The sequence below is a fragment of the Castor canadensis genome, chromosome 13 (genome assembly GCF_047511655.1).
Source record: "Castor canadensis chromosome 13, mCasCan1.hap1v2, whole genome shotgun sequence".
Classification (NCBI taxonomy): Eukaryota; Metazoa; Chordata; class Mammalia; order Rodentia; family Castoridae; genus Castor; species Castor canadensis.
This window is the reverse complement of record NC_133398.1, coordinates 2,073,337-2,100,141: the sequence shown is the minus strand read 5'-3', so window position 1 is coordinate 2,100,141 and position 26,805 is coordinate 2,073,337. Positions and strand designations below refer to the sequence as shown.

The window sequence follows — 26,805 nt, the reverse complement described above, 5'->3', positions numbered from 1 at the left end:
CGGGGAGGGCTCCCTCGTCCCCATCATGGGGAGGGGCTCCTTTGTCCCCATCACGGGGAGGTCTCCCTCATCCCCATCATGGGGAGGGCTCCCTCATCCCCACCACGGGCCGGGCTCCCTCATCCCCACCACGGGCAGGGCTCCCTTGTCCCCATCATGGGGAGGTCTCCTTTGTCCTCCAGGTCTCCAGCTGCAGATGAGCCATTTGCAGCCCAGCCCTTCTCCTTGCTGGGTCAGGTGCCTCACTACACTTCTTTCTTATAAGGCCTCTCACTGCCAGGAGCTGGACAGGCTGTCATTAGTAGTCACCTGGGTGACCCTGACTCAATCCTACCTTGGCTCTGACCCTCAGAGGTGAGACGGCCAGAGGTGCAGCCTGTGTCCCCCACCACTGCAGCCTCAGCCCAGAGCAGGCCTGGCGTGTAAGCGGCCACTGGGCCTCCGGCTGGCTCCTCCTCTCTTAGGGTTAGACAAGAGCCTGTTGCCCAGGCTCATTGACCCTGATATCTTTGAGGGACACAAGGCTCCCTGGGGGTCCGGGGAGGAAGTGGCAGGTTGTTGTGGGAGCATGGGCCTAGGAACAGTTGGGAAAGAGCTGCTGTCATTACATGGAGGTCATTCCCCAGCAGCAGGAGGACGTGAGGACCCCCTAGACCCAGCTGTGTGCTCTGAGCTCAGTGCCAAGGTACCTCTGGAGGATCACTGGCCACTGTGCCCTGGGAGACACTCTAGGGCCCTTGCCCTGATCATTTGTCCCTGCCCTAGTCCAGATGACCAGCCAGGAGAAGGCCTCAGCCATCATCTGCCAGGCCATGAACAAACACAACCTGGACGAGGACAAGCCAGAGGACTGTGAGCTGGTGCAGATCATCTCAGAGGATCGCAGTGACTCAGAGTCAGACAGACGGGGTGATGGTGGAGCAGCGGGGTCAGTACCACTCACAGCCCCAGGCCTAAGGCACTTGGCCCCCAGAAAACATGGCAGCAGGTAAGGACACGTGCACACAGTGTCTTGCCCCAGGGCAGTCCTGGATGCTCCAGCGTCTCAGCTGCTGGACCTGCCCGGGGCATCAACAGGAAGTACAAGAACATCAATGAGGAGTGAAGAGAAGGATGGTCAGATGGGGTAGGGTGGCTGGACTGCCCTCTAGAAGAGACACGTTTTTGGCTATGACAGAAAAATGTATACTTCAGAGAGAATCAGAAGCTGGGGGTTTAGTTCCATGCAAAAGCACTTGCCTGGCACACACGAGGTTCTGTGATCAGAACCCAGCACCTGGGTGAACCGAAGGGTCACATGTTAAAACCCATGCATGTGACACCAAAAGCATACACTGCATAGAGACAGCCAATGTTATAGAAACCAGGACAAGGACAGAAACAAGAACAATCACAGGCTCAGAGCCAGCCGGGCAGGGCCCAGAGACCTTGGGAAAGTTCCAAGTCCTGTGTGCCTGTGTCCTCATCCCCAACAGGAGATCAGAATAGCCAACAGGTTAGTGTGAGAGAGGTAATTCCACTGCATGTACACGCACCTCCAAGGTCAACTGTGCACAGTGTCATCACTCTACTTTCTTTCCAATGAACTGTCTCCATGCAGCCATTAGCCCAGACAATCAGCAGTGACACCCACCATCCCTAGAAGTTGGATCATAAACCCTCCTGTGGCTTCTTGCACCATTTTTGTTATGTGGGCAGGATCAGTGGACCCCATCTTGCAGGAAAGGAAGACTGAGGCCTCGGGAGGCTCAGGAGCAAGAATCAGAGATGACAGTGTTGGCGTGAGTCCAGTCTAAGGTTGGTTAACAGACACCAGGCCACCACAGACTTACAAGAAATAGGAGCCCAAAGGAGACTCGATAGAGCTCAGTGGGCACGGAGGCCTCCCTGGAACCCAGCACAGGAGGCCTGGGGCAGGGCCTGCCCTTTTCTGGTCCTTGGAACCATTGTCCTTGGTAGGGCAGCACCCAGGGGAGGTGGTCTGGATTCTAGAAAGCCTGCTCTGGCTGGAGCTCCTGACCAGCAAAGGCAGCAGGGAGGGCAGGATGGGACGGCCCTTGCCAGCTCCAGGCCGCACAGGGACGTGCAGAGGTCCAAGTCTCTTTCTGAGACAGTCATTAAGTTTTACCAGGCCTCAGCGTGTTCTGTCCCAGGCAGGAGTCACTGGGAGGGGTCCTTGGTGGTCCTGGAGCTGGACTGGAGGGATCTCAGGGCTGTGGCTCAGATCTGGCTCTCAAGTGGTCAGGGTGTCCCAGTCCCTGTGAGCGCAGCTGACCGCCCCTCTGCTCCTCTCCCTCCAGGGCTGAAGATCCCCGAAAATGCCAACGTGTTCTACGCCATGGACTCTACCGCCAAGTGCGACTTCATCCTGAAGAAGCGAACCTTCACCAAGGGGGCGAAGGCTGAGCATGGAGCCAGCTCCACCCTCCCGCGCATGAAGCAGGGACTCAAGATTGCCAGAGGCATCTTCTAAGGGCCGGCTGGCCAGGGCTAAGCACTTACAGACTCCAGTGGCCCAGGCCCAGCAGGTCCCTTCTGCCCACCTGCCAGCCCAGGCCATCTCCAGACTCCAGTTTCACCCCAAACTTCTCCTGCTGCTGATTGACACCTGCTGTTGGACAGGCTGACCTGGCCTTCCTGGGCCACTTACCGCCTTAGGCACCTTGTGCTGTGGAAGCAGAGGACTGGGTGATTTTTGCCAAGGAATGCACCAAGTGGGCATTGTGCCCTGCCTGCCTCTGGCCCCCCATATACTGCCCTGATACCTTCCCAGGTGCAGGTCACTGCCACCTGAGCCCATGGGCATCCCAAGGCACCCTGTCACCTAGCAGGGCTGACCTATGCAGTTCTCTCCTGCTGCCCACAGACACTGACTGTGACCTTCGAGGGGTCCCACCGCCTCCTCCAGCCACTCTAGCCTTTCTCAGGCTGCACCAAATATTCCACTATCAGGGCCGACTGAGAGTAAGGGAGTCCTGCCCCCCCCAAACCCCAGTCCTCCCAGGAGTGGACAGAGAAGCCCTGTCACAGACCACACACTCACCCCATGGGTGCAGACAGTCCCTCTGAGGTGGCTCTCCTGCCATGCGAGGTGCCATTCACCACTGCACCCTGGGCTGTAGGAGACCACGGGGAACAGGTGTCTGTGGGAAGGAGAACTCGGGGAGGGAGAGGGTGAATGAATATTTATAAAAAGTCGAAAGGAAAATGTTTACTGGTGGGGGTAATGTTGACTGGTTGTGAATAGGAAATGCTAGAATTGAATATTACTGTCATAGTAAAAATCCTGTTTCTACCGTAGCCTGGTTATTGTCCATTTGTCCTTTCATTTCCTGTGCTAATGATGAGATAGACTCACCTTTCACGTGGAAAGAAGAAATCTTGCAGGATGCTCAGTCTGTTTTATGCAGCGGTAGGGAGAGCCGGCCACGCTGCTCCTCAGCTGGGCTGAAGGACACACACGTCCATCTTGTGCAGAGCAAGTGTTCATGTCAGTGTCACTAAACCGGCGATGTGCTGGGATGGCCCCTCAGAACCCTGGACTCCAGGCTGGAGGGTTTGTCACAGAGCATGGAACAAACTTGAAAATTGGGAGTCTTTAAAAATAACATTTGCAATGAGAATGGCAGAGTGAGAAGTGCCAGGACTCCATCTCTCTGGGAAGACAACCATTAAGCTGGGAAAGGGGTGATTCAGGCATCTGGGGACCCTGGAAGGTGACCAGACACGTTAACCAGTGGAGCTCGATAAAGGGAGGCATGGCGGAAGCTCCACATTTAAGGAAATCCCTGTCAGGTCACTGGCTGACCAGAAATAAGTGGAACAGAAAACTGGGTGACTCCACACAACAAGGATCCAGGCTTTATCAGGAAAAGTCATGATAGAAATAGGGAACCGAAGCTTTCAAAAAGCAACAGTGCAATTCCTGAGGAAGGACAACAGATGCCCAGAGTGGACAATGGTACTGCTCAATGTTCAAGTCTCCAAAAGTTACTAAGCTTGCAAGAAAGGGAAACAAGGCTCAGTCAGGCGGAAAGGACAGAAACTGTCTCTGAGGGAGCCCAGACATTGGCATTTGTCATCAAAGACACTAAGTCATCTGTTCTAAATAAGCTCAGTGAGCCCAAGGAAGCCATGGGCCAAAGACCTAGAGGAACTGAGGAGGAGGATGTGCGAAGGAATGAATTCAGTGAAGAGACAGAACTGGAATGAAGAGGGAGCCAAACAAATTCTGGAGCTGCAGAGTACAGTACCTGACGTGAGAGGTTCACGAGAGGGTTCAAAGAAGAAGAACCAGTGAACTTGAAGATGAGGCGACTGAGATCTGAGATGCGGGGAGGAAAGAATGAAGATATGAACAAAGCCAGAGTGCTGAAATACCGGCCTAACTACCAACGTGCACACAGAGAGTTCCAGAAGAAAAGGCAGAATGTTTGCAGAAACCGGGCAAAACTTTGATGAAAGACATGAACAGGCATGTCTCAGTTCCATAAACTTCAAACAGTATAAACTCGAAGAGACCCAGCCAACCCAAAATATGGTCAGACTGTCAAAAGACAGAGAATCTTGGGTGAAGACTCCATGACGTACACGAAACGCTCCGGGAGATTAGTGGCTGGTTTCTCTTCTCGAGGCCATGGGATGACTTATGTAAAATGCGCTGAAAGAAAAGCCAGGCCTCCTTTACGGATGAAGGAGGAAAGCCTTTGGAGGAATGAAGACCGGTAGAGGCAAGAGGGAATTAGAGAAACCATGTTGCTGGATTTGGAGCTCATCTCTATTTTGTTGGTGGTGGTGGTACTGGGATTTGAACTCAGACCCTCATGTTTGCTAGGCAGGCACTCTACCACTTGAGCCATGCCCTCTCCTTTAGTTATTTTTTGGCTGGGTCTCATGTTTTGGGCTGAGACCAGCCTTGGACCAAGATTTTATACTAATGCCTCTGTCCAGCTGGGATCACAGGTGTGTGCCACCACGCCTAGGGTGTTGAGATGGGGTCTTCTGAATTTTTTGTTCAGGCTGGAATGGAACCACAGTCTTCCCTATCTCTGCCTCCTGTGTAGCTGGGATTACAGATGTAAGCCACTGCACCCCCAGATTCTTCTTTTGTTGTATGTGATTTAAAAGTAAAATTCCTCAAACTAATAACAAATCCATGTGCAGGAGCACAATAAATAAAGATATTATCCAAGATGACAACCTAAAGAGAAAGAATGAAAATGCATAATAGCAGAATACTTGAAGATCACTAAACTAACCTGATATTATTCCAACTGGGCTGTTGTATATCTAAAATATTTATCATGAAAAGAGTGTATGAAAACAATTCCATTTACAATAGTCTCGAAAAAAATCAAATACCTAGGTGTAAACCTAACAAAGGATGTGAAAGACCTCTACAAGGAAAACTATATACTTCTGAAGAAAGAGACTGAGGAAGACTATAGAAAGTGGAGAGATCTCCCATGCTCATGGATTGGTAGAATCAACATAGTAAAAATGTCTGTACTCCCAAAAGTAATCTACATGTTTAATGCAATTCCCATCAAAATTCCAATGACATTCATTAAAGAGATTGAAAAATCTACTGCTAAATTTATATGGAAACACAAGAGGCCACGAATAGCCAAGGCGATACTCAGTCAAAAGAACAATGCAGGAGGTATCACAACACCTGACTTCAAACTATATTACAAAGCAATAACAATAAAAACAGCATGGTACTGGCACAAAAACAGACATGAAGACCAGTGGAACAGAACAGAGGACCCAGATATGAAGCCACACAACTATAACCAACTTGTCTTTGACAAAGGCACTAAAAATATACGATGGAGAAAAAGCAGCCTCTTCAACAAAAACTGCTGGGAAAACTGGTTAGCAGTCTGCAAAAAACTGAAACTAGATCCATGTATATCACCCTATACCAACATTAACTCAAAATGGATCAAGGATCTTAATATCAGACCCTAAACTCTAAAGCTGGTACAGGAAAGAGTAGGAAATACTCTGGAGTTAGTAGGTATAGGTAAGAACTTTCTCAATGGAACCCCAGCAGCACAGCAACTAAGAGATAGCATAGATAAATGGGACCTCATAAAACTAAAAAGCTTCTACTCAATAAAAGAAATGGTCTCTAAACTGAACAGAACACCCACAGAGTGGGAGAAAATATTTGCCAGCTACACATCAGACAAAGGACTGATAACCAGAATATACAGGGAACTTAAAAAACTAAATTCTCCCAAAACTAATGAACCAATAAAGAAATGGGCAAGTGAACTAAACAGAACTTTCTCAAAAGAAGAAATTCAAATGGCCAGAAAACACATGAAAAATGCTCACCATCTCTAGCAATAAAGGAAATGCAAATTAAAACCACACTAAGATTCCACCTCACCCCTGTTAGAATAGCCATCATCAGCAACACCACCAACAACAGGTGTTGGCGAGGATGCGGGGAAAAAGGAACCCTCTTACACTGTTGGTGGGAATGTAGACTAGTACAACCACTCTGGAAAAAAATTTGGAGGCTACTTAAAAAGCTAGACATCGATCTACCATTTGATCCAGCAATACCACTCTTGGGGATATACCCAAAAGACTGTGACACAGGTTACTCCAGAGGCACCTGCACACCCATGTTTATTGCAGCACTATTCACAATAGCCAAGTTATGGAAACAGCCAAGATGCCCAACTACTGATGAATGGATTAAGAAAATGTGGTATCTATACACAATGGAATTTTATGCAGCCATGAAGAAGAACGAAATGTTATCATTTGCTGGTAAATGGATGGAATTGGAGAACATCATTCTGAGTGAGGTTAGCCTGGCCCAAAAGACCAAAAATCGTATGTTCTCCCTCATATGTGGACATTAGATCAAGGGCAAACACAACAAGGGGATTGGACTTTGAGCACATGATAAATCGAGAGCACACAATGGAGGGGTGAGGATAGGTAAGACACCCAAAAAACTAGCTAGCATTTGTTGCCCTTAACACAGAGAAACTAAAGCAGATACCTTAAAAGCAACTGAGGTCAATAGGAGAAGGGGACCAGGAACTAGAGAAAAGGTGAGATCAAGAAGAATTAACCTAGAAGGTAACACACACGCACAGGAAATTAAGGTGAGTCAATGCCCTGTATAGCTATCCTTATCTCAACCAGCAAAAACCCTTGTTCCTTCCTATTATTGCTTACACTCTCTCTACAACAAAATTAGAGATAAGGGCAAAATAGTTTCTGCTGGGTAGTGAGGGGGTGAGGGGGAGAGGGAGGAGGTGAAATGGGTGGTAAGGGAGGGGGTGGGGACAAGGGAGAGAAATGACCCAAGCCTTGTATGCACATATGAATAATAACAAAATTAAAATTAAAAATAAATAAATAAAATATTTATCATGAACCCAAAGATAACCAGTTAGAAAATATTTGAAAGGCATGCAGGATAGGAAAGAAAAAGAGAATTAAAACACTGTACTACATAAAACTCCACTGAACAGGCAGAAGCACAGCTAGCTAGAGTGCTTGCATAGCATACACCATGCACAGGGGTCAGTACCCAGCATTTAAAAAAAAAAACAAAAAACTCAAGCAGGCGCCAGTGGCTCACGCCTGTAATCCTAGCTACTCAGGAGGCAGAGATCCAGAGGACTATGGTTTGAAACCAGCCTGGGCAAATAGTGCATGAGACCCTATCTTGAAAAAACCCATCACAATAAACAGGGCTGGTAGAGTGGCTCAAGTGGTAGAGTGCCTGCCTAGCCAGTGTGAGGCCCTGAGTTCAAGTCCCAGTGCTGCCAAAAACTTTTTTTAAAAACTTGAATTTCAACCATACAAAGTGGGCTGAAGGACAATAAAACATGTAGAACCTACAGAAAACAAATCACCAGATAGCAAAAGTAAGGTCTTTTCTGTCAGTAATTACTATAAATATAAATGGGTTAAACTGCTCAATTAAAAGGCCAAGACTGGCAGAATAGATTTTAAAAAATATACATGTATGCCATATTCAAAGACACCTACTTTGAGTACCAAGATACAAAAAGAAAAAAGACTGAGAACGCCATTCAGTGAAAACAGTATGCTTAACAATGACTATATTATCAGGCAAAATATGGTTACATCAAAATGGTAGCAAGAGGCAAGAAAGTTCAGTATATCTTGATAAAAGTTTCAATCCATGCCTGTAATCCCATATAGGAGATTGGGAGTCAGAAATCAGGAGGATCATAGTTTGAGGTCAGCCCAGACAAAAAGTTAGCAAGGTCCCCATCTCAACCAAAAAGCTGGGCATGGTGGTGGACACCTGTCACCCCAGCTATGCAGGAGGAAGATGGCAGACTCAGGCCAGGCCTGGGCAAAAAATGCAAAACTCTACCTGAAAAAGGGCTGGGGACATGACTCAAGTGGTATAGCACCTGCCGAGCAAGTGTGAGGCCCTGAGTTCAAACCCCACCTCCACCCAAAAAAAAGTTCAATTTGTCAAGAAAATAAAACAATTGTAAACATAATACTCCCAAATATATTAATACGCCCAAAATAAATGATGCAAAAATCGGCATGACTGGAGGGAGAAGCACACGGCTGGAGAACGTAATTCTGCACTTCAGTAATGGCTGCAATGAGCAGACAGAAGATCCGAGGGAAAGGGGGCTTGAGCAGCACCGTGAAGCCGCGAGCCCGGCAGACACAGGACCTCAGTTCAGCACAGCAGAGCACACCTGCTCCCCAGTGCACCTGGAACTCTCCAGGACAGACCACGCGTTAGGTCACCACCGAGTCTTAATGCGTCCAGAAGACAACGCGTACCCAGTTGTTTTCCAGCTCCGGTGGAATGGAACCGGAAGCCATCAGCAGAAGGAAAACTGGAATATTTATAAATAAGTGGAACTTAAACAGCACACTGTTAAGTTACCAGTGGGTCAAACAGATCCCGAGGGAAATAATGTTCCTCGAGACAATGAGGACAGAAACAACCGAAGCTAAGAGATGCAGCAGAACCACAGGCTCTGCTCATCAGAGCGACACCCAAACGGCACCTGGACGAACACCACAAAACCAAACCCTAAGCGTGAGAAGGAAGGAGATGATAAAGGATGGCAGAGGTAAGTGACAATATCAGGAACCAAAGTTGGCTCTTGGAAAAAAGTAACAAAATTGAACACCTTTAGCTAGATTGGCAAAGGAGAAAAGTAGAGGACTCAAGTTATCAAATTAGAAACCGAGGCAGGAACAATACTGCCAGCTTTGCAGAATAAAAAGGACTGTAAGAGAGTATATGCCCCGTTTTGTGCCAAAAACAGAAGTGGAATATTGGGCAGCCATAGCAGGACCAGAACTCTGATAGGAGTTTGCAGCAGCACTGGGCTGGCAGTGAGGTGACGTCAGCAGGACAGCTGAGGGTCACTGAGCTTCTCTCCATGTGAGTTATTAACTGAGTCCTCTGACAACTGCACAAGGAAGGTGCATTGACCATCCCCATGCACCAATGGGGAAACTGAGGCTTTGAGTACATGCTCCCTGTGCTCTCAGAGTGACAGAGTCACATTTGAACCCAGAGTCTGTGGGACCCCGTGCGAACCACATGACAAGGAGGCCGCACCTGGTTGCTGTGGAGGGGCCTCGAGGCTCTGCAGCTCCTGGTGTCCAGAGAGAAGCTCGTCCTGCCTGCAGATGGGCTGGTCCTGGTACTAGGAAAGCCCAGGGCCCAGGGTGAGCCCCTCCCCACCCCTTCCCTCACCCCCCCAGCCCAGGCAGCCCTGCGCCCCAAGTTCAGTGAGGGATCCAGGCTAGGAAGGTGCAGTTCCCAGGGGCAGCCATGATCTCTGGCCTCAGGGAGGCCAGTGTGGATGAAGATTAGTGAGGAGCCCAGAGGCCAAAGTGAGAGAGAAGCTGGTGACCCCAGAGAAGTCTCTGAGCCTCAAAACAGCAGGGCCTGCCTTGGGTGGGGGTTGTGAGAATTACCTAAGAGTGACTTGTGGGGTCCTCTCCCTGCACCGGGTGCCTGGGTGCAGTTCTGCTTCTCCAGAGCCCAGGGTTTGGAAGATCCTCTTCAAGCGGCCGCTCCTGCTGGCCAGTCCCAGGAATGATCAGCATTATTTGGGGTGAAGAAGATTCAGGACTGAGGCAGATTCAGGGATTCAGGGAAAGTACCCAAGCCAGGCCATGGGGAACAGGTGGCCTCCTCGCAGATCATCTCATGGGGAACAGGTGATCTAGCTCCACCCAAAAACGCCCCTTTTGAAACAGCATTTCCATCTGGACCCAAGCTGAGTGTGTGCACAAGGGCCCCTAATTATAGCTCATGGGTTCACATAGATGGTCCATCACCTACAGCCACCCCCAAGCACCACCGAAGTCTTCCCCACTTTGCTCACCTCTTGTAGTGTACACTCTTCCAAGCAAAGGCACGGGGCTCTTGAGCTACAGGCGCTGCTCTTTTGCCGTTTTCCTCAGAGCCCACCCCCGCTTCCTTGTGGAGTGAACTTACCTGCTTTCACTCACTCTCGGTGACACCACTGCTGCTTCATCATCAGTGTGTCTGTCCAATTTGTGTGGGACGCCAAGGACCTGAGATCTCAATCAGGGTCTTCCGAGACCACCCACGGGTTACAGGATGACAGCAGGTGAGGGAGCTCAGCGCAGAAAGGACAGGTGGATACGCTCTGTGCCCACCTTATAGAGCCTGTGCTGGGACATCCTGTGGCCTCGCCCCACGGAAAGAATTCCTGCTCTGGTTTCATTCATTCCCTTCCTCATTCCCCACTCATTCATTCACCTACTTAGCAAACACTGGCCCCTGCCATGTGCCCAGCACTGTGACTTCCTCAATGAGCCTGAGCCCTTGGTCCCTGCCCACACAGAGCCCATGTCCACTGTGTCACATGAAGGGACATGGCCCTGGGGTTAGCAGACATGATGAGCGGAACTGGCCCGTTATGTAAAGAGACAATTGTATTTGAAAGACAGAGAAAAGGCTTGCTTGGCACTGTAACGTGGGACCAGGACGCTCTGTACCATGGCGAGTGAGGGCTGAAATTATGTGAGCCCACGGTACTCACAGACCTGGCCTAACACCAGTCTGGACGTTGCCAAAAGGGATTTTTAGATGAGGTTAGCTTTTAATCACTGGAGGTTGAATAAGAAGATTCTCCTTCAATGTGGGCATGCCTCCCGCGAGCCGCTCGGAGTGTGATGCCCGAGAACTGGGATTCTGCCTCGAGCCTGCCTTGGATGCCCTGGATGCCAGCTGCCACGGCCACTCAGCCCTGGGTTTCCAGCCCAGGGGCTGACCCAGAAGATTTTGGACTTGGCAGCCTCCTACTGTGGGCTTGAGGTGGGGCAGGCAAACAGGGAATGACAGTGACCGAGGAACCAGGAAACTGGTGCAGCACTGCATCCAGGTCCATTTTGCCAATCTACTGCCCCACCCTTGTTTTGGAGTAACCACTGATGATGGTTGAGGCTACTTCTTGGTACGGCAGCCAACGGTCCCCAGTAATGACCCCAACAAGGACTTTCCCAACTCTTGAGGTCAGCCTGATAGCTGTGGTCTCGTGCACGCACTCCCTTCAAACCGCCACCTTGGCTCTGAGGACACCTTATCGGTAAACCTCCACCATTGCCCAGTTTTGGAAATGCCCTCCCGTTTCCCAAAAATCTCCACAATTATGTGCATATATCATTAGCATAATCATTAACTCTTATCCACAAAAGTGCCTCAACTCGGGCCCAGTGCACTGGACTGCTTGGTCAAGCTGCCTGTCCTCTAATTCAGGAGTGTACTCTCACTTTATAATCACTTCAATAAAACCTAGCTTTTGCTTCAACAAATCTCTATTAAAACTGTTCCTGAATTCTTTCTTCAGGGAAAACAAGGACCTGTTATTGACTCCCCTGACAGATTAGTCAGACTTTTCATTGCTATGACAACCACCGAAAGAAACAATTTAAAAGGAGGAAAGGGCTGGGCCTGATGGTACATGCCTGCAATCCCAGCTCTTGGGAGCAGAGCCAGAGGATCAAGAGTTCAAGGCCACGGACTCTGTAGTGAGCCCTTGTCTCATAAAACCAAAACAATAAAAATAAAAAGGTAGGGAAGATTTACTTGGGGTCATGGGTTGAGAGGTTTTAGCCATGATTGGTGGGCTTCATTGCGTTGGGCCTGCCACGAGACAGAATATCATGATGGCGGGTGCATGTGGCATTGGCTGCATGCCTTATGGTGCCCAGGAAGCAGAGAGACACAGGGAGCATCCAGCACCAACATACACCCTTCAAAGGCTCACCCCAGTGACTCACTTCCTGTCACCAGAACCCACCTTACACAGTTCCACCACCTCCCAAAAGTCTATTCGAATTTTGAATCCCTCAATGGCTCAAACCACTGATTAGATCAGAGCCCTCATCATCTAATGTCTGGAAACGCACTCAGAGCCACACCAGAGGTACGCCTTCCCAACCTGCTGCTGTCTCCCAGTCCAATCGAGCTATCAATTGGGATTAGCTATCACATTCCCCAAGCCCAGACCTCAAAGAAAACCTCTCTCATTCCTCCTCCCCCTTTCAGGGAAATCGTTTGTCACTCTTTCTCCTGTCTACATCTCATGGCCCTGTGTCTCCAGGGAACCCTAAAGAATAACAAGGAGTGGGGGCAGGGGCTGGTTTTGCAGCTCATGGTGACTCTGGATCTCGGGCTGGCTCTGCTGATGCTGGGGCTCCTCGAAGGGTTTCTGATGGAGGTGGATCTGGCAGTAGAGGTGGCGACTGGTCCACTTCTAGCTCTGGCATTGAGCTGGAGGCCTTGGGGCAGTTGGTGTTGGCTCTGGAGTCGGCACAGCTGTGGTACTGGAGCTGGCACAGAAGCTGGTGATAATGCTGCCTCTCTGAAGTTGGGGTTGGAGGTGGTTCTGGATTGGTTCCACCTCTGCTGATGGTGTGACAGCTGTGTCTCCTTCTGTTTCTGTCATCTGAAAGTGGCACAGAGCTGGCTGTAGGTCAGGACTGTCAGTGCAGTCTCTGGCTCTGGCCCAATGCTCAGGCCAGTGGTATGAATTTGTTCTTGGCACTGCCTCCAATTCTAGGATTGGTTTTGAGGCTGGTTCTAGCTTTACGGCTGGTGTTGGGGCTGTCCCTGAAGCTGGTACGGGCACTGGTGACAGAAGCAATCTCAGGAGTTTTGTTTCTGAAGAGGCATGTGGAAAGGTGTGTCATGCTGTGAGCCTTTCACCCCTCACAACCCCATCCCTGGCTCCAGCTTGTCTAAAACTGCACCAGAGCCTGAGTTGCAAAAGGCTGAGCAAGGAGAAGCCTTGCCTCCTGCTGTTCCCTGGCCACCTGGTAGTAGAGAAGTTCACCTGATGGATGGGGTCAGTGGCTGGGCAGGACCGGGGTTGGGGGATGAGCTCCTTCCAGACTCTGCTGCCCTGACCTGCTGTTCATTGGTCCATGTCTTGAGTTCCAGTCCTAGCTCCACAGTTGCAAAGCACAAGACTAGACACATTTCTTAACCCCAAGGCCTCAATTCCTGGCAGCACAGTAGCTAGGGGACACCCATACCCCACCCCCACCCCCACCCGGTGACTGTGAAGATTCAAGGATTTGGAACTAGCAGAAAGCCTGGCCCACGGAGGGCAGAGGCTGCTCACCAAGGTGCATCCAGGGCCAGGATAGCTTCCATCTGCCCAGGAGGCCTGGCCAGCCTGGGCATTTACTAGGTGCCTGATGTGTACTAGGGCAGACACGGGAGAGGCCTAGCCAGCGGGTGGATCTGACCTGGGTGCACCGAGGGGCCCCGCCCTCTACCCTGCAGCAGAGGCTGCTGAAAGTCACGCAAAACCTGCAAAAGGTTGTGACCCACGTCTACGCAGTGCAGTATTCGGGTGACCTAGAAGCATCAGGGACCCATGGGCTCGCCGCGGGTCTTTCCTGCCCACCACACTAAAGAGGAAGCAGAGTGTCACTGCCCTGTGCCCCTGGCATATTGCTCAGCCCGAGATGGCCCCTGGGGAACGCCAGGTCCCTGTGGACAAAGACAGAGCTCCCTGCAGGGGGGCGGCACCTGGGGGGGGGGATGGTTAGCAGCAGCCTTGGGCTGCGGAACAAGCAGCAGGGGTGCTGTGAGTCGGCGCAGGACTCCCTCCGGGAGCCAGTTGTGGAGTCCGGTGCGCTTGGCGCCGTCCTGAGTGCAGGGCTTTGAACGAGCGGCGCGGGTCTCTGCCCGCCGCGGAGAGCGCAGGAGCGCGGGCGAGGCGCGGCGGGCCCGCTAGAGGGCGCTGTGCTGCGCGGCGGCGGCGGGCGGATGTCCCTTGAGGGCCGCCGTAGACGCCGCTATAAAAGGCGCCGCGTGTCCGTCTCCGTCCTCTCTGCGGCCGTGGCGGCGGGCGGTTGCGGGTCAGCTGGGGCCGCGGGTGGAGCTGCACCCACGGGCACGGTCCCCGGCTGCCCCGACCGGCGCTCGCGCGGAGGTGGGTTCGCGAGGATGCTGTGAACGCGGTTTTGCACCGGAAGCTCGATGGTTGCCGTGCGTCACGTGCACGGGGCCTCGTGGGGGCCGAGGCGGCTGACCCCGGTGGACAGCGTCAGGGGACAGCGCCTCGGCCTTCTGGGCGGGAGGCATGCTTGTGCGGAGGTGCAGGCACAGCCTCCCAGGTGACAGCAGTGGGCATCTCCCCAATCTGCCTAAGCAGAAGGTGGTTACCCGAAGGAAAGCCGCTGTCTGGTCCTCTGTACACTTTTTATCAAAAAGACAGCTTTTCCGAGCCAGTTTCTCTGAACGGCCAACTGAGAACAAGCCGGAGACAACGTGGAACGGGACACGAGGTAGAGGATTACAGCCGCCAGTAGTGTGTCGCCCGAATTAAACAGGGAGAAGGCCCGTGGGGTCGCACGGGCTGGATCTTTGTCGAAAGCCCGTGTAGCCGTGACCGTTTGTGTCCTTGTAGACCAGATGCAAGAAAGTACAGTCTCTGCAGGGCCCCACTGTGGTCTTGCCAAGATGTGTATGAAATGGGTGCTTTTCCTTCTAAAGGGACTTGGCCGGCTGGAAACTTAAGCACCTGTAAGGAGGCGCTGGAGTCTTGGGTAAGTTGACACGTGGGTGTCTGGGGGTGCGGGACTTGCTTCATCTTGAACTTTCACTGCCCCTAGAGGCGTTGCAGGTGTGGCTGCTGTGTCACATTTGTGTCAGTAGGTGGCAGAGAGAAGAGAGGCTATGTCTACGCTCAGTGTTTTGACCGGTGGACAACTGAATGATTAGTGGCCTGACATTCAGTGCCTTGTGTTAACCTGTGTCTGCTAGTCATTTGATGATCCTGCACTTCCAGAGCAGGAAGTAAAGGGGGCATTGCGCCGGGAAGGGTGGAGAAAGTGTCAGCTAAGGTGACTTGTTGAAAAATCATAAAATACTGTAGTGGGACGTTGCTCAAAGGTTTGCCTGGAAAGCATGAGGCTGAGTTGAACCAAACCCCAGTACACCAAGAAAGAAAATTGTAAAATGCAGTAACTCTGAAAGGTCTCAGGAAGCCAGGCATGGTGCCACGAAGCTCTAACCCCAGCTACCGGTAGCCAGCATGACCTAGAGGGCAAGACTGTCTCAAACAAAAACAGTGTTGCTTGTTACATTGGATGAAAACAGTGATTGAACCAGGGTTTTCCTTTCAGTAGAGCGACACCCAGCACTAAAGTACTAGGGGTTGTTCGGGGCTGTCAAAATACTTGGCAGCCAATTCAAACCACACACTGTCAAAAAGGTGGGGGAATACAGAGGGCTAAAGAAGGATATTCCGTATTTGGTTCGGGTAATAGTAATGATAGTAGCCAGCACCTATAGAACAGTGGTCTCTGAGGTTTCACTTGCCACTGTGTCAGTTACTTGTGGTCAACCACAGTTCAGAAGCATTCAGAGGGAAGTTCTCAGAAAAACTGCAGTGTCAGTGTTGTGCTCAGGCAGCCCTCGCTTTCCATTACATAACATAAAGTGCTTTCTTAGGTGCCCAGGTGGAGCCTTATTGTAGGTGTGTGCACGTGGAAAGAAACCTGTGCACAGGGGTCAGTGTTAATCTGGTTTCCAGCATTCACAGGGGTCTGTGCTCTGATTGATTCTTCTTTAATACAGGGAGAAATGTGACTGCACCTGCTCACAGTGAGAGCCTTGGCCAGTGACCAGCCACTAGCTGGCCCCAACCAGGTGAGGGGGAGAACTGGTTGCAGCAGGGTGTGAGTGGCTGCCCTGCAGATGCTGTCCTAGACCTGCCAGCACCACAGGCACAGCCATTCTGCTGCGCCTGTGACATCAGGGCAAAGAGCAAGTGGCTATTTCTACGCTCAGTGTTCAGAAGTCAGTGAGCACTAAGAATGGTTTATAGCCTGACATTCTGCAGAGCCACGGTGAGGGGCACTGGGTTTTTGCTCTGCCAGGGTGGAGGCACGGACCTTGGTGAGGACTGAAAGCCACTGAGCTGGTAGAAATCTGTGTTCTCGCAGTGCCATGCATGGATTGCCTGGGAACAAACCTGTGTTCTGAGGATCCTTTAGACCTGAAACGAGGGAAGGAGCTGCCTCTGGGTTGGTGTGGGCACATGGAGGAACAGCAGAGGTGCATACCAGCCTTCGTGCTGTTGGTGAGACCAAAGCCTGCGTCCTCTGTTGTTAGTATCCAGAGAGACTTCCATGCTCTCCTAAGCCATGAGGCAATGGGGGGGGGGGCAGAGATGGCACACATGGGAGACAGATAGGCGGTATGAGGCATGTTGGAGATCCTATCTGAAAAGCAAAGCAAAAAGTTGGGGGTGTGGTGGTAGATCACCTGCCTAGCAAGCAAATCCCAGAGCCCCCACAAAAGTGTGGATGGAGTGTGGCAGCCACAATTGCTGTGCACTGTACAATGTCCAGGGTGCCCCCACAAATTATGCAGTGCCAAACAAACCTTGGCTATAGATTGACAGTTTTGGGGATTCACAGACTGTTCCCACAGGTGGTTCAGGGAGAACAGGGAAAGCAAAAGCCCTGGTCTGGTCCACCATATCTTTTCATTTTCCAGCTCCAGGTGCCAGGAGGAATTGGGCCTGGCTGGCTCCACACCCTGTGGGTCATCAGAAAGTACAGATACAGCTCATGGACCTCGTAAGTGTGGCTGCCAGGTGGTGATTGCCGGGTGAAGAGTCCCGTTCCCCTCCCCCCGCCACCCAGTGGTGTTACCCATCTTCTGCTGGCCAGGAACCTGTTGGATTGCTCCATACTTCATCATAGGCACTGTTCCTACGTTGAACTGTATTTGGATTATTTTTGTTAATCGCATGAGGTGAGGGTGCAAGTGATTAAAAAGGATCTATGTATTAACATCAAAAGTACTGCATAGCTGGGCACAGGTGACTTGCCTATAATCCTAGCTACTTGGGAGGCTGAGATCAGGAGGATTGAGGTTCGAGGCCAACCTGGGCAAACAGTTTGTGAGGAAACAACTCCCCTCCCCTCCTGCCTAATCGCCAACATAGCCAGAGCAGAATGGATTGGAGGCATGGTTCGAGGTAAAGCGCCTGCTTTGCAGGTACACAGCCCTGAAACCCCAGTCCCACCACACAAAAAATATATACACACACATTTATGTATGTATATGCAACAGTGTCCAGAACTGCTTCTTCATGGTGATGTAGGCAGTAAGGGTCCCCGTGATGGGGACATACCACCCCTTCTGCTGTGGGTTCCACACACCATCTGGTTTACTCAAGTGGCAATGCTTCTCCTGTTTTGCCAGCACAGACTCCTCGAAGGTGCATCAAACAAACCCTTTAATTCACTTTTAATACCTTTGATGTAAAACTCCATGTCCCAATGTATATGTGCTCTGGGTCGGGGCGGGGGACCAGTACTGGGGTCTCAACTCAGGGTCTTGTGCTTGCTGAGCAGGCACTATTGCTGGGGTCACATCCCCAGCCCTCTTTGCCCAGGCTGACCAGGAAAGCACCCCTATTTATGCTTCCTGCAGAGCTGAAATGATGCCCAGCTACTCACTATGTATTTGTATGTGTGTGATACGCTATTGTTTGGCTACTTCCTAGACAATAAAGTTTATATTTAACAGTTAAATTAAGTTTCAGAGTCCTAGGCTGGGGGTGCCCTTGCATGTGTACAGCCTGCGTTCTGGGAGAGCTTAGGCTCTTGCCAACATTTCTAAATCTGAGTTGCTACCTCTTTATCTTTCCCTCAGTCGTGATCTTGATTTTAAACCTGGCCCCTTGCCTAGCATACAAGTTTCTGGGTTTGATCCCTGCACTACAAAAGATAAAAACTGGCTCTGAGGCCTGAAGCATGCTCATACAGAACATACAACTGGTGTCTGTAAAGGCTTAGAAGTTTGGGGTCAGGTGAAAGCTGCCCTGCATAATTGGTGGGTATCCCAAGAATTGGCTGCTGCTTGTCCAGCAAGGGGGAGCCTGAGCCTCTAGGCCTACATGGACATCAGTGGGCGGCCAGTACTCCACATACCCAGGCATCACATAAAAGCCATTTATTTACATTGAGACTTCAAAGTGACTATCCCAGTGGGCCAGCCCCTGGTGGGGGCTGCAGGCCCCCTTGCAGTTGCTAAGCTAGTCCCGGCCGGCGTTTTAAGATCCTGGGGCCCTGGGGCACCATGGAGCAACCAGTAACATTTTCCGGCTGGGTGCTTTATGCTGGGCTTCACAAACTGGCTGCTGGCTGGACTCATGCAGTTCTAGCTCCTAGAGCTGTGGTTGGGTGCAGTGTGCTAAGTAGCGAGGGCCCCGCGCGTCAGGAGTACTTGGTGTTGGAGATCTTCTTCCAGAGCAGGGTCTTGAGGTGGCTGAGCACCAGCGAGTGGTGGGCCTCCACCTGGCTGGCCAGCCCACTCAGTGTGGTGCAGGTACGCAGCTGCTTGCCCAGCTCCTCACGGAGGTCGGCAGGGGCACCAGGCAGCAGATAGTCCCGCAGCAGCTCGCACACCTTGGCCAGGTTGGGCTGGATGAGGTCGCCCTTGCACTGCCTCATCAGCCGGTCACACGGGGCCCTGCAGTCACGCCCGTAGGTGCAGTCGGAGCTCTGTTCACAGTGGCGGCCCTGCAGGAAGCGGCGCACAGTGGCCTCAGGTGCCACCTGCTGTAGGTCGGCCATCCTGAAGTCATAGGTGGCAGTGTGGCCCACGTTGGCCAGCGTGGTCTCACACATGTAGAAGGTCCCATAGGAGCCGTGGAAGAGCTCTTCCACAAACTCCAGCAGGCCGATGGCGATCTTGGCACGCCAGGGCCATGCAGGCCCGAACCACTGCTGGAGGGCTCTGTGCAACGCGGGCGGCAGCAGGGGACGCAAGGCCTCGTGCCAGGAGCTGCGGGGGAGGCCCTCAGTGAGATAGAGGTCCCCACAATAGCCCAGCAGCCTCGAGGCGTGCTCCTTCTCCTGCAGGGACAGCAGCAGCAGGAACTCGTTGCGCTGCAGCAGGGCCCACACAGACTTGGCCTCGGCCAGGGACACCCTGCTGTCCTTGTTGAAGTCAGCCATGAGGAGGACCTGGCCAACTAGTGCCGGCAGGGAGGGCAGGTCGCCCAGGTTTGCCTGGTATTCAGGACCAAAAGAAATGCACTGAGTCGCTTGGGGCTGTGGAGCAGAGCGCAGCCCTGACCCTCCCGGTGCCAGCCATGCATGGGGCTGGCCTGCTGTGCAGCTCCCCATACCTGAGCGCCTCCCACATCAGGTCTCCCTGCCAGAGCACCTCAGAGCTGTGTGCTGCCTGAAGCCTTGGAGAGCTGGTCTCTGCCTCTCAGGCCTTGTTTCTGTTTTTCTTCCTCATTCCTGCCACAATAATCCTTCACTACCTGAGCCCTGGCCCCACCAGACTAGAAAGCCTTCTTCCTTAGGGGTGGGGGTGGGGAGGCCTGCCCCAGGGTCTTCTTAGACCTAACCGGGCATTTTCAAACATCCACGGCATCCGGCTGTGGATGCAACAGCAGACAGCCCAACCACCCCCACCCCAGAGCCCACTGACCTTCAGGAAGCTGAGGGTCATCTCCCGGAACTCCTTGATGGAGGTGCCCCTCGTGGGCTTGTCAAACAGCACCAGCTCCCGCCGGGGGGCCACAGAGTTCAAAGCCTCCTCGATGCCACACTTTATGATCACCTCCTTGTCCTGCCAGAACCCGCTGTACACCTGGACGAGGTCGCAGTGATGTAATACGTCTATGCCCCTCTCACTGCTATGACAGAGCCCAGGCCCACCCAGCCCTGCCCTGCCCTTCAACACACCTGCTGGCCTGGGGCTGAGGACAAGCAGGTCCTCCACTCCACCTGGTGCAGCTCACACAGGTCCCGACAGATGGAGCCCGAGATGATGCCCTTCCGGTACTGGTCACACTGAGGAGACAGATGCCAGGTGTGGTATGAGGCTGGTGGTCATGTCCCCACCCTCACCCACCCACTCCACCAAGGTCCCAGGAGGAAGGGAACCAACAGGCAAAGTGGTCGCCAGGGTGGGTGTGAGGTGGGAATTAGCCCCAAGCTCCATCACACCTGCCAGTCTGCCCCAGCACCCACTGTGCCCAGTTCTCAGGCCATAGCACTGTTCTCAGCAAAACCCCATACTGCTAGAGCCTAACCAGGCAGCCTCTGCCAGCCCTGCTGTCAGAGGTCTTAGAAGCCACCAGTCCCTCCCAGAGGCAGTGCCCAAATCCTGGCTGCTGCCAGTGGCAACCCTGCTGACCCACCCTGTCCCAAATCCCAGCTCCCATGAACACAAGAGGACCACCCAGACGGCCCAGGTCCACAGCTGCCAGAGAACCAGAGACATCTCCACCTGACAGGCTTTCCCACTGCTTCCTTTAAGTGAACCATTTTCTGAGGAATCAGAGGCTGCCCCAGGCCAGCCCCAGCAGGAGGGCACAGCAATCGATCTGTGCTTGCTCATGGGTGCAGGCAAGAGCTACAAAAGCGTCTGCCAGGGACCCCTAGTCATAGCTGGACAACTAGGCATCGTGATATTGCCAGGTGAACTGCACCCCATGAGCCTTCTGCCAGCCTCAGGTGCCAAGCCTCTCGGCACAGTCACTCTGAGTGGTGTCCGTGTCCTCCAGTCCAGGTCTCTTTCCATCCATAACTTAGTCTGTGTCCTCACCCAGCCCACCCTGTAGGCTAAAGCAAGACAGCAGGGACAGGATATGACCTCTCTGATACATCCATATCGCAGGGCAGGGCTCACTGTCACAGGCCACCACCACAGAGTAGGGCTACTGCAAGGCTCCCTGCCCCCAGCTACTGTCCTGGCCCCCATCTGTGGGGGAGGTGATTTATGGCACCTCAGGGCTTGAGTTGTTGGTCATCAGAGCTGGTGACAAACCATGTCACCATCCCTCAGGCACCCTGGGGCCCCACAATTACTCTCAGCCTGACCTTCTTTCCAGGCTGGCCCCAAGCAACCTCATTAGCCAGAGGCTTGGGGAGACCCTCTTAGCAGTAATTAAATTAGGCCCTACCCCTGGCCCCAAATAGGGCCTGGCAGCCCCCAATCCCAGGGTAGGGTGCTGGCTGGCTTTCATGGGGTGAATTCCTAGATGTACATCCCTGTTGCCATGGAGCCCTGTGCTGGTCAGAGCCAGGCTTGGGGGAAGTGAGAAGGGAGGGGCCCAGCACCTCATCCAAGGGTGGGAGGAGTCAGAGCTGAGCCAACCCTAGACCCAGGACTCAGCCACATGAGCCAGGAGGGAGGATGCTGTCCTGTGGAAGCAAAAGTGACAGCTCTTCATCTGACACAGAACAGAAAAGCCACCAGTGCCACCACGTCACCTCCTAAGTGGGCCCTTTATAAGAAGTCTGCTCTGATCCCACATTCTCCCCAATTACAGGACTTCCATACAGCCAGACCCCAGCTGTAGTGTGCCTGGGGGCCGTGCTGCCCTTGGTGCACAGCAGCTGGTATGGAAGGAAGCCACCAGTCACCTGGCCACCCAGGCTGGGGGCCAGGCTCCAGGGTCACTGAGGACCTTCCCACACTTGACTGAGGCTGGGGAGGAGGCCTGCACAGACTGACCACCCTCAGGGTCCCATCTGCAGACTGGGCCAGGGTGCCCAGGTGCTGCCCACAAGTGGGAAGTGGTGGGAGGAGGCATGATTTGGAAAGGGGACACTGTCCCCATGTCCTGGGGACATCAAGAAAGCAGGCTTGACCTCAGATGTCTGCCCTCATCAGCCACAGGGCACCAAGGCGCAGGGGTCAGCTCCGAGTTGCTCACACGGGCACTCAGACACGTGAGCATGCAGCCCTCACACACCAGTACACCCTCACACAACTTCAGTGCTATCTCCCTGGGGAAGAGGGTATGGAGGAGACCCTAGCCAGGGGCTCTTCAGGATGGGACAATGAGGACAGAAGCCCACTGCAGTCTCTGCTGGAATGCCCTCCCTCCCCAACACATCAGGAGTCCATGTTCGTCCCCACCAGCAGCCCATCCAGCAGTCACACTCACCTGCAGCATCCTTGCCATCTCCCACTTCCTTCCCTGGACCCCCATCCTCTACCCTCAGCCACAGGCAATGTTGCAGACTCAGACTTTCAGGTCCACCTCACCTCCCACCAAATGTCCAAGTGGCCTGTGGGCCAGGTGCCCCAATGCCATGGCTGACAAGGGCCCAGCCAGGTCCCCAGCCGAAAGCAGACTTACAATCACCACCTGGCAGACGTGGCCACGGCAGAGCTCTGAATAGGATGAGTAGTGCACATACACCATCCAGCTGCCCGCGAAGATGCCTAGCCAGACCAGCAGGACGTACCTGACCCGAAGGCCCGGGAGCCGGCACTGCTGGGGGAGAGACTGAGTAAGAATGTGCCCGTCCCAGGCGCCGTGGAATCTTTTGGTCCTTTCATGGCCTCCCAACCCTCTGAGCCTGCCAGCACCCACCCCTCCACCACCCACCCCAGCTCAGCACCCCACCAAGTGTTCCCAGTCCCCACCCTTGGCTCCCCCTTCATGCCAGGCACACACCAGGATCTGCAGCCAAGGACTCCATGGGCAGGTAAACATTTCAAGATGAGGGGCACACAGAAGGGAAGGAGGGTGATTCTTTATTCTGCTGAATAAAGACCTTTTGTGCAAATTCCCCTCTGGTCACACTGGGCACTCTGATAAGGTCAAGTGAGCCGCCTGAGCTGCAGGGCTAAGGTTGTTCAGTCATCCCAGGGATGCAGCCCCCATTTTAACTACTGTATTGCATAGGGTAGAAAGTCACAGCTGAGCCAGGGCCAGCAGAAGAACCAGGTGTAGAGAGCAAGGCCCCAGGACCCCAGCCCAGCCACACCCGGGAAGACAAGTAAGGGACACAGGCTCATATGAACACCCGAGTTCATAGCAACAGCACCTGCAGCACCAAGGGCGGGACAGCCTGGCGTCCACAACAACTGATGGACAGATAATAGGGTCCATCCACACCATGGAACAGCACCCAGCCCTAGGCAGGAAGGAAAGTCTGACACCTGAGCCAACAGGATGCACCTGAGGCCATCATGGTGCGAAATGAGCGAGTCACAGAGGGACAAATCCAGGGGGATACCACTTACATGAGCTCCCCAGAGTCCTCAAATCCACAGAGACAGGAAGGGCTGGGGAGGGGCCGGGGAGAGTCAGTGTTGATGGGGACAGACATCAGTTTGGGAAGATTTCAGAAAGTTCTACGGATGGATGATGGTGGTGGCTGCACAACACTGAATGTGCTTAATGCGCTGAATGTACACTTAGCAATAGCTAGGATGGTTCGTTTCATGCTATGTGCACCTTACCACAACTTTTTTTAAAAAGCAGAGGACATGCCTGTAATTCCAGCACTCGGGAGGCTGAAGAAGATCTAGAGTTGGAGGTTAGCCTGGGCTACCTATCAAGACCCTGTCTCAAGAAACCAGAAAAAAAAAAAAAAAAAAGGACAGGCACAGTGGCTTATGCCTGTAATCCTAGCTACTCAGGAGGCAGAGATCTGGAGGATCGCAGTTCAAAGCCAGCCCAGGCAAACAGAGAGACCCTATCTCGAAAAAAATCCATCAGAAAAAAGGGCTGGTGGAGTTGGCTCAAGATGTAGACCCTGAGTTCAAACTCCACTACCACAAAAAAAAAAAACTCTCCCTTGTGACTGGAGGAAACTGAGGCCCAGGATAATGGAGACTGCAGGGTATTGAGAGCTGGCTGACAGCTGGACTAGCCTAGAGATATTCCAGCATGAGGGCTGGACTTGGGGATCCACCACCCCCAGAGGAGGCCCTACTGCTGGTGTCTACCAGCTGCCAGGGAGAAACTGGCAACTGGGACCAGCCAGCAAAAGCCAAGCTCACACCCACTCTGCCCTGGTTAGCTCCGGGCTGGGACAGAGCTTCCTCCATGAAATGGGGCCACCGGCTCCTTGCCGAGAACACAGCCCAGCCCTGGTAATCATTTTTTTCCAGGAGAAGTGGATGTTTCTTAGCTTTCCTGGAGGAGCTGCGGACAGAGGACCCCAGGTGCAGAGCAAGGGTACAGCCTCAGTGGCCAGTGAAAAGCAGTTGGGGCCCGGGGGTTCAGCTCAGCACGAACCCAACCCAGGTTAGGCCTCTGTCCCCTGGGGCCTGCTTGACTCTGATCTGTTTCCCTCAGATTTGTCGGTAATGAAAAACAGGAAAGCAGAGAAATGGTGGGGGTGGGGGTGTGTGGGGTGGTGCTGTGACAGCACAAGGTCAAGGACTTCCAGCTATGCTGAGTAAGGAGGTCTCTTCATGGGCCAGGGGACCTACCAGACAGCCAGGACAACAGTAGGCCCTGGCCCATGAACCAAAAGGCGTACCCAGGCTGGAACCACCCCTTTCCCAGCCAGATCCCCTCTGGAGTCCAGGCCTTTACACAGTTTCCACAGTAATTACCTCTGCTGGTCCCCTTGGTCTTTGTCTTACATGGCTCTTCCCCAGAAACACCCCTGAGCCCCTGTAGGTCCCCAGCGCAATCTATAAAGAGCCCCAGAGCAGCTGGGTGGGTCGGGGACAGACTGACAAAGTCGGGGTCTAGGGCCCAGTGTCGGCTTTCAGGGGCAGGAAAGAACAGCATCGGGTGAAGCCACTTGAAGGGGGGGAGGGTCATTCTTGGGACAATAGTACAACAACCCCCCTGACAAGGAAGTCCTGGGCACGTGCCAGGCACCCTTCACCACCAAACCAAAAGGGTGTTTCCCAGGCAGGGAAACTGAGGCTCAGTGTATGCCACAGTATAGAGGGGCAGGGCTCAGCCAAGACTCTCCCCCAGGAGCCCCACTGGGAATCCACCAAACCCCTCTCCTGGCATTGCTGGAAGGACTTACTGCTCTGGATCAAGGTGGGGGAGGAGGGGCACACTGACCTCCTAGTGTGAGAAGGGCCCTCAGGACCCTTCAGCTCATACCTTGCCCAGGGCTGGGTGGACACCACCCAGGACACTGATGGACAGGCAGGACATCTGGGCACAAAGAGTCTGTGCAACCTGTGAGCTTCTACTCCCAGCCTCTTCCCAGGCCAGGCCCTAGGCCAAGGGCAAGACCTCAGCAGGACCCTCCCTCCCTGAGACAAGTCAGCGGCAAAAGGGGCCAGGGAGGAGTGGGCAGGTCTAGCAGGGCTGGCTCCTTCCCGCAGGCACTCGGGAGCCTGGAGGCCAGAGGGTGGACAGAGGATCTGAGAGGGTGGACAGTGGGCCTGGCTGATCTCTTCAAAAAGGGCTCCCAGCCGCGGGAACCCCAGGCAGCCTGAACGTCTCCCGCAGACAGAAGCCCCGCCCTGGGGGGGGGAACGCTGTCTTGTCCAAGGTCACTGCGGGGTCAGGGCACGGTCCCTGGCTCTGGCTGACTGATGGGCTGACCAGAGGGCGGGTATGTCCTTCTTGGGGCGTCCCTACGTGTCCCAAGTTTGCTACAGAGGAAAGACAAACCCTATTTTTCAGGTAGTGAAAAAAGGGAAGGACTTTCGTGCGGCTTCTGGGCCTCGGGGAGCACCCGCGGCGCCGCACCCTGCGCTCGCCCCATCCCGACCCCCTCCCCCATCCAGGGCCTCCCCCAACCCCTCCGCCATTCACCCGCCGTCCTGCACGGTCCTCGGCGCGCCGCCGCACCCGGGGCTGACCGCCGCCCTCGGGCAGGCCATGCGGGCCGGGGTCCGTGCGGGGCCGGGGCGGCGGGCGGCCGCTTACCTGCAGGCCTTTGGAGAAGGGGCAGAGGAGCACCAGGTGCGCCAGGCGCCGCAGCCGCCGCATGATGGGCGCCGGCCGGGGCTGCGGGGGGGACCCCCGCGGCTCGGCTCAGCCTCAGCCCGGGCCTGGCCCGGCCCGCAGCTGCCACGGCTCGCTAGCCATGCGGGCCGCGCGCCCCCGGCCCGCGTTAAAGGCGAGGGCGCGCGCCTTTCTGACGGCCGACCGTAGCGCGCGCGCGAGAAGGAGGGCGCGCGGGGAGGGGGCGGCGCGGGGGCGGGGCGCGCGGGGAGCCGAGGGCCGCGGGGGCGGGGCTCCCGTAACCCCGCCTCCAGCCTCCCCCGCCCCCTCGGGCGCACGGACCCCCAGCTGCAGGGCGCGCGGGCAGCGCGGACGCCCGCAGGCAGGTGCCGCGCAGAGGACCTGCCCGAGCGCCGAGTGGCGCTTGCGCGTTTCCTCCACCTTTTCAAGAATTGCTTCACGTTGGGTAAAAGGCTCCGTTTCTGCCCCGCAGTCCTCCAGCGTTTGCAAGCACAGTGGTGAGGCCACCGCAGATCACCGAGCATCCTCCCCCGACCCGCCCAAGTCCCTGGCAGCGCTGTGGTTCGGGCCCCGCCACCACGTAGCTGGAAGCTCA

The 26,805-nt window shown here is 53.8% G+C and overlaps 1 protein-coding gene, 1 long non-coding RNA gene and 2 other non-coding genes across 5 annotated transcripts; 3 read left to right on the top strand and 1 right to left on the bottom strand.

The window, feature by feature from the left end:
* Positions 1-14,371: 14,371 nt before the first annotated feature.
* On the top strand, positions 14,372-18,090 carry LOC109679161 (uncharacterized). The gene is made up of 3 exons (XR_002211739.2): positions 14,372-15,087; positions 16,121-16,192; positions 17,045-18,090. It is a non-coding gene; the product is annotated as an uncharacterized lncRNA (long non-coding RNA).
* Positions 15,143-15,274, top strand: LOC141416024 (small nucleolar RNA SNORA17). The gene has a single exon (XR_012440953.1). It is a non-coding gene; the product is annotated as a small nucleolar RNA SNORA17 (small nucleolar RNA).
* LOC141415989 (small nucleolar RNA SNORA43) lies at positions 16,243-16,380 on the top strand. Its single transcript, XR_012440927.1, has one exon. It is a non-coding gene; the product is annotated as a small nucleolar RNA SNORA43 (small nucleolar RNA).
* Positions 18,091-18,496: 406 nt separating the features above from the next.
* Dipk1b (divergent protein kinase domain 1B) lies at positions 18,497-26,331 on the bottom strand. 2 transcript variants are annotated; one of them, XM_020154471.2, is made up of 5 exons: positions 26,172-26,331; positions 22,668-22,802; positions 20,260-20,367; positions 20,003-20,164; positions 18,497-19,572 (listed from the first exon to the last, which is right to left on the bottom strand). In XM_020154471.2, exons 1-5 carry the CDS (start codon positions 26,232-26,234, stop codon positions 18,775-18,777), a joined length of 1,266 nt encoding a protein of 421 aa, XP_020010060.1. In that variant the 5' UTR covers positions 26,235-26,331; the 3' UTR covers positions 18,497-18,774. The 2 variants fall into 2 exon arrangements, with proteins under 2 accessions (XP_020010060.1, XP_073908956.1); XM_074052855.1 differs by having other exon boundaries at positions 22,668-22,805; positions 26,172-26,323.
* Between the last annotated feature and the right edge of the window lie 474 nt (positions 26,332-26,805).